Here is a 7574-nt window from a genome sequence, read left to right on the forward strand (position 1 = left end):
TGAGTTATTCTATTGTTGCCGCGAACTTTTGATGTTGCCGCTGGTTTTAAAAGTTTTCGGGAGCATTCAATGCCGATGTTGCCAGGCAATATAAATGCTGTGCCCTGTACTTTTCAAACCGTTGCCGTGACACCTATGGGCCACCGTAGCCGTAGTACGAAAATTCTAATTGTTTAGCTCTCTAGTGCAGTAATGCCTGATAATTCTGGCACTTAAAAAGGACAGAGAAGGTAAGATAGGTAAGGAAGTAACAAGATATTATTAAGGTGTAAATATACTCCGAATTTTACATCATTTAAAGAATAATCTTATCGGACAATTATTTGAAAGAAATTTGAAATTTTTTCAACAAGAAATTCCACCGTGCTTATTGTATTTCAAAAAGATGCGTATTGACACTGGAAATTAGTGAATTTTAGAGAACTTTGTTGGAATCGTTAGCGAACTAAGCTGCAAACATATTGTCTTTGGCGTCCTTACTTACCGCTTAGGCAATGCAGATAAATAAGATAATTTACGTCGAAAGTAATTATCAGCCATTAAGATCATTAAATTGATTAGATTTGGTGATTATAACGTTAATTAGACGTCACGAAAACATACTGTTTATGTTAATATCACGTGATTCATTTGTTATATAAGGCGTAGTTTTGGTTGCAATAAACAAGAAACATTTTCAAGATCAAAAGATGTTTAAAAGCAAATCGGACATTATGAAAATTGTGTTACTGGCGATTGTTGTCTCTCTCTGCAGAGCTTATGGTGAGGTTATTTTGGTGTAAACCATAAATTATTTAGAATGCGCGCAAACTTTATATTATTCTGAAATATTTGCCAAGGTTTCTTCTATTTTCGACTACTCAAAGTATAATAAAGACATGCTTTAGCTAACGTAAACTTTCCTATATTAGTAATTAATTAAAACAAAATTCAAAATGTGTATTCTTCTAGACTTGTTTGACATAAGAGATTCTGAAGGCCAAAATTTGGGAAAAAGATCCACGATCGACAGTGAAGCGGGGCAGAATATCAAATATCCCTTTAAACGGTTTATGGTACAGAACGCCATACTCACCGGAAAAAGAAATTTTAAAAACGATGATCAAAATGTTTGGGGAAAGCGACAAAATTTTTTGAAAGGTCGGAATTTGGGCGGACATGATGATAGCGGTGAAAGAAGACGGCAGAACCCTTGGTTTTTCGGGCAGAAAGGAAAACGATCCGAGAGTCAAAACTTTAAACTAAAATAGACGAGAAATAGGACACATGATTAAAGTTAATATAAATACATGGTAATGCATCAGTAGTATAATTATTGTTTGCTCGATGTACTGTAACTGGGATGCAAATAAAATAGCTTGTTCATTCAAATTGTGTTTATTTCTGTTGACGATGATGGCCTATATTGCTTTTCACTTTTAATATTCAGTTGTTGATAAGCCGAATCATTCTACAGTGAAAAACTGAGTATCTTTTCAGTTATCACTGAAATATAATAAGTATATATATATATATACTCTATGTATCTGCGCAATGAATTGCAAACAATGGACCATTTCCCAAAATTTAAAAGTAAACGAAACAAATTTTTAGACTGAATATTTCAATTTAAATCATGATAACTAGTGTGCAATAAATAGCTTAGTATATTTGTGATGGCAATACGCATTCAGTCGCACTGTTTTTGACTGATAAAAACAATGATTTTTTAAAATGTGATATAATGATTTGAAATTTTTGCATTCCGTGCAGATATATCGCACCGGCTAGCCTGCTGTGCCAGTTATGATATTGGATAAAAATTAAACGATATTGAAAGATTGGATAAAAATGTTTACTCTCTTTGCCTTCGGCCGTTGGGAAATGATTCTCAATAAACCTTTGATCACATAGCTTTTTATATCTCAAAGAACGTTTGCTTTATATATATATAGCATATATATATATGGACCTGACTCTAATGTGTACGAGGTAATTCCAATATTACATCAAATAGCACCTTGGTGACAACTAAAATGAATGAATGTCGGTTGATACTAAACGTCTATCCATTAGACTTTTACCATTTTTAATAATAAGTTCTTTTGATTTATTTTCTTAGGCTATGTGCACACACGGTAACGTTTTCGAGCGTTTCTACATTCGTTTTCATGCCAAAACGGTTTGAAACACAATCACTTTATAATTGAAGTTGAAGATAATTTAGCACATTGAGCATATTTTTCCTTGAATCGTGTGGACAAGGCGTCTAAACAATAAAATGGGCAAAAACGACGCTCGTGTCACAGACATATATATTAGGAATTAGACTTTTACGCGCGTGCGTCTACGTGCAGGCGTATGAAAAACGGCGTAAGTGGGAAGCAGCCCTTGAAGCAACTGTAATTTTCCCTGCAAGTTGAAGCGCAATTATAATTTTGAGAGATGTTAATTAGTAAAGAGTGTTCGAAATGTTAAGAAGAAGTTAGAAGATCGTAAGAGATGTTCGTATTTGTCAACTTTAGATGCCTCAAGAGTAGAATTGCATTGCTAGTTGCAAGAAAAGCTGCATGCATGCATATAGTGTAACAGCGCCTTTATTCAACTTCTTGTATTTTTGTCGTACAGCGCTAAACCCAGTTGTAGCCATCTGGAACAATTTTCTTATTATAAAATATAATCTTGTTTGCGCCAAGAAAATCCTATTGAAAAACTGGCTTTGGTTAGGCATTGTGTGTTTCATACTTATATTTATATGCATGCATGCATGTAACGATGAAAACCCACTAGCGGTTAAACTCTTTTACTCATCGCAAAAACCCCGCAAGTTTGCTGCAAGCGCAATTATCCGATCTTACTTTTACTTCTATAAAGTTTAATGATTTATATGTTTTTCACTGCTGCGAGTGTTTAACAAAAAAATTGAATTAATATATGAATACGATTGATGTTTTTATGAGCTGAATGTTGGAAAGTATGAAGCAAAACCAGTGGCAGTGGCCATCAGTGATCATCATCATTCTTTCAACCGTTGAAAAAATGACAATCCGACAGATAGCCGCCATACCCACAGATGGCGCCATCCATCTTTAAAAATACTTTTATATGAATGATGAGACGAGAATTCTTTTGTCCTAGAAAATCTAAAAAAATCGGCTTCATATGAAAATTTGAAATGTAGTTTTCAGTAGTCCGTCTTCACCATGCACAGGCACAGATCAGTCGGTCTTTTGCAAATTTTCAGTTTTGCAGTCGCTATTTTGGCTGTATGCCGATACGCACGTACGTGATATTGCCGTGTATATCACCGACTTTGAAACAATGACAAGGTGATGCGTTCCAATATTAACAATGCGACACAATCACGATGTAAATAAAAATTTCAGTTGCGTGGAAAGAACAATAGCGTGATTTTTTTGTTTAAATAAATGAACTCAAGACCAGGGCCCGTCGTATCAAGCCTGTTTAGCTTAAACGTGGATAAGTCAAAATTAAATAACACTCTTAGATCTCTCTTGAATGAGTCTACTTGAATATCATGTACTGAATATGTAGTTGTAGACAGTATCTTTGTATTATTAAGGACACAAATATTTAGTTCGGTTGTTAAACTTACTTTCTATTTTGAACGTGTCCACCGTTTAAGCTAAACGGGCTTGGATAAGGCTTAATAATACAACCGGCCACAGACTAGAAATAGCCTACGACATAGGCTAGACTAGAAGTCTCTTCCAGCACTCGATCCTCTAGCGAGGTAACGAAGGCTCCGAGATGATTGAAATCAGAAAGGATTCTGATTGGTTGTTGACGACTTAACGCAACATGGAATGTTAATTGTAATACAATAAAGAAAATTGCCAGTAATACTTTAAATTAGGCAAACGTTGTTCAAAGTCGGTTACGTTAATCGATTGTTTAGGATGTTAAATATGTTTTTCCATAAATATTTTCTGGATCAATGGAAGTCTATTTTGTAAAGTTTTGAAATGAACAGCGGTGCAGAAGCACTCAAGCACGTGAACCATTACAGCAGATTAATATTTAACCCCAGATTAGCACTATAAACTTTATCATTATCTATCACAACTGAGCTGAAATTTATTTTTGTTAGTTTTACTGGAGTTCACATTGATATATTTACTAATTCATGGCATAGACAACAAGCTATGGCGAAATTTCAGGAATGATTAGTTTTGTTTCACCATGATGAAGTGTGAAAAAATCTTCTTCAGGTATAGCTGCCTTCAAGAGAGCTTCTTTTAATTTTTTAGGGGGATCCAAATAATGCTAAAGTGATAAGAAATCATAAATATGGCAAAGCAAGTTTCAAGTAGCTTGAGATAAATTGTGATCAATTAGGGGCTGTTGTTGAGTCGAAGCTATTGCTGATGGGTATAATTACAAGTGCACTCCTAAGGGGTGGTTGTTCAAAAGCTGGTTAGCTTAACCCTGGGTTAAAGCAATTCTTTACATCAATTTTTTTAATCGATTGTTTTCAAAGCTGATTATTTTTTTCCACAAATATTTTCTGGACTGACAAAAGCCATTTTTTGTAGAGGTTTTAAAACTAACAGCAGTTCAGGAGCACTTAATTGAAAACAGTGGATTAAAATTTAACCAAGGATTAGCATTAACCCAGCTTTGAACAACTGGCTCCAGGGTAAAATACATCTGTTTAATTTCTTTTCCACATGTAAATTTGAACTGAATTTTTTTTATGAGTGTAGTTATGCCACAATGAACTTATTTTATTTCTAATTTTGTTCAAATTGCATTATATGGTATGTTAAAAAAATACCTCATACGTCAATACAAAAGTTCCCCAGTGAATTCCAAGAGATTTTTTAGCCTTGACATCCTGATGAATTTTCACAGATTCTTCAGGATTACATGTTGCTTTTCCATCATCTTTCTGTTGTAACAAAAAGATCCTTCATAAGCTAGACCCCACTAATGCTAGTAAAGTCACCCTCCATTTTCATTTTAAAAATCCAGGAATATTGCCAACTAACAACCCTTGAGTTTAGTCTGTAAAAATTAGGCCCTTTTGCCAAGAGAGAAACATTCATAACATCTTACAGAATTACAAGGGCTATTAAACTATGAAAATTACTAAAGGGGTATCCAAGAATGTCTTACAGTACCTTGGTTCATAGGCACCTATAGGTATAGCTGCCAAATCAAAAGGACCATACTTATGCCCAATCTGCTTAAATCCTGCACAATATGCGGTATCACCAGCAAAGTACATTCTATATCTCGGACCTATTATGGCCCAGCTTCCCCACAAGACTTTATTTCGATCAAACAATCCACGATTACACCAATGTTTTGTTGGAGTAAACACAAAGTTCATACTATAAGTGACATGATTAGAGGTCTTAGTAATTTCCTTTCCTTCCCACCATTCATACTCATTAACATTCGTAGTTACACCTGTTTGGTTCATCCAGCCTTTCAAGCCTGCAGGGACAAACCATTGCAATTGTGGAAATCGAGCATTTAAATCTTTCACTGTTTGCACATCAAGGTGGTCATAATGATTGTGGCTGATACAAACAGCATCAATTTCTGGTAACTCATCCACAGTACAAGGGGTTGGGCGGTATCGCTTTGGGCCAGCAAAGCTTACAAATGAGCATCTGTTGCTAAAAATTGGATCAGCCAGGATAGTGAAGCCGTCAAATTGGACTAAGACTGAGGCATGGCCTATCCAGGTAATCCTTATCCCTTCTTCAGGGGGACTGGATACATCTGGGCTTAGTTTACGAACTGGAAGTGTCTTGTCCAGCTCCTATGGGAATGCAAAAATTAAAATCACAATAATATTTGTGTAGGTAATATTGTTATAGTTTATAGATCTGTTTAATTGCAGTGTTACATTGGTAAAATAATGCAATTGAGCCACAATATAGCCTGTAAATACAGAATCGATCTACACATTGATTTTAAAACCAATTTGGGAAGGAACCTTGAAAAAAACAGGATGGCAAATGCAATATAATATTGGTAAATGGTATTGCATTAAGTTCTTATTATTGAGTTAGGTCTGTTTAACAATAAACTGGAGCAATTCCATACTCTCTTCAGTGCTTAGTAGGTCTTTCCAGAGATCAATGTTTCATCCCATACATCAACCCTTATCAACTAATAATGGAACAACCACACTATTGGTCAAATAACACTACATTTCAGATTCACTGCCACATGAAACATAATTATACATAAACTACAAATTAACTCGATCTAAATGGTATGGTGTGCAGAAGGATTTGTTACAAAGCATTTCCAATTTGTACAACACATTAATTAATAAGAAATAAGCTCACTTCTTTTCCAGGTACATTGCTCAAATTTTGTTCTGTGAGAAAATGCCTTGCTTGAAGAAATGATGGTATATCGCCATCTCCCCAAGGATTTTTATACACATTGCCTTCCTTTATTGACTTTGTATAAGTAATTCCATGATCATGGCCTCCTTCAGCCATGGCAACACTATATATTGATGACAAAAAATGGTAGATAACTCTAAGCATGTCAATCATAAAAATGTATACATAGGCAAAGCTATGCATGTGCAGTCAATCATATTAAAAAAAGTTATGTCTGAAGAAAACTTACCGTTGTAGTCTCCGTAAAATAAAAGGCGCAATGAGCGCACCGCCTAAGAAGTAAAGTCGAATTTTGAAAATTATTCTTTTTATATTGATAAATCGGCTTTCACAGTTCACAAATCTTTCTCCTGGCCTGGTCTCAGTGGTCTGCGCATGCTCTGATTTGTTCCATCTGATCTGTTGAGTCACTGGAGTGTTGACTAGTGTTGACATTCGTTGACAAAGGGTTGACACCAGTGGTTGACACGAATAAGCAACCCAAATCAGCGTGATAATTTGAACACGAGAAATTTTTCGGCAATTTGTCAGGACATTTTGCCAGAAAATGTATGTAGTGCTCAGTGAGCTGGGAGTGCTCAAATTATCACGCATTTTTGGGCAGCTAATACCAGCTATGGACAAACCGGTGGACTGGTAGACGAGTTCACTGGTAGTACCAGAACGTCCTTCAGACCATATATAAATATACAAACTTTGCCATGAATGCTGTGGGACAAATGTGGGAAAATGCAACATGAATGATGATAACATGAAGTATAAAATCTTGTCGCTATTACTTATTTTGGCCAAGACAGTGGCCAGTCGGGGACATGTTGTAAAGCAGATTCATTGCTTCGATTGCTTCTGCTGTTTATTTATTCCCTACCAGTGAACTCTCTCTATATATAGAGTTCACTGTTCTCTACATTTTGGTTGTCTATATGTTCAGACGGCTTCATCGACTTTCAGAAAGTACAAACGTTCAGAAATTTCCCTGAAAATTTTCCGCCCATGCAGAGCAGTTTCTCTCTGAAATACTGAAACTCTCTTTCACAATTATAATGCATGAATTCATATCTTTTGGCTTCACTGAAAATTACAACATACAACCACCCCTATATGGTGGGTTTGCCAGTTAAAAGACATTGAGAAACTTATTGTCCGATGTCTTTAAAAAGTCATTAAGTCCATAATTGTGAAATAACACACTTGACAAACACT

General features: G+C 35.4%; 2 protein-coding genes across 2 annotated transcripts; one reads left to right on the forward strand and one right to left on the reverse strand.

Moving 5' to 3' along the window:
* The first annotated feature begins 653 nt into the window (after positions 1–653).
* LOC114544428 lies at positions 654–1371 on the forward strand. Its single transcript, XM_028563077.1, has 2 exons — positions 654–762; positions 952–1371. The coding sequence occupies exons 1-2, from the start codon at positions 690–692 to the stop codon at positions 1248–1250; spliced, it is 372 nt and encodes a 123-aa protein (XP_028418878.1). The 5' UTR covers positions 654–689; the 3' UTR covers positions 1251–1371.
* Positions 1372–3103: 1732 nt separating this feature from the next.
* On the reverse strand, positions 3104–6730 carry LOC114544427 (N-acyl-phosphatidylethanolamine-hydrolyzing phospholipase D-like). Its single transcript, XM_028563076.1, is given in 6 exon segments — positions 3104–4266; positions 4778–4866; positions 4869–4891; positions 5124–5773; positions 6309–6474; positions 6601–6730. Coding segments are annotated over 5 exon segments (1044 nt in total). The 5' UTR covers positions 6468–6474; positions 6601–6730; the 3' UTR covers positions 3104–4143.
* Between the last annotated feature and the right edge of the window lie 844 nt (positions 6731–7574).

This window comes from Dendronephthya gigantea, unplaced genomic scaffold (genome assembly GCF_004324835.1).
Source record: "Dendronephthya gigantea isolate DGI-Jeju-01 unplaced genomic scaffold, DenGig_1.0 000785F, whole genome shotgun sequence".
Taxonomy (NCBI): Eukaryota; Metazoa; Cnidaria; class Anthozoa; order Malacalcyonacea; family Nephtheidae; genus Dendronephthya; species Dendronephthya gigantea.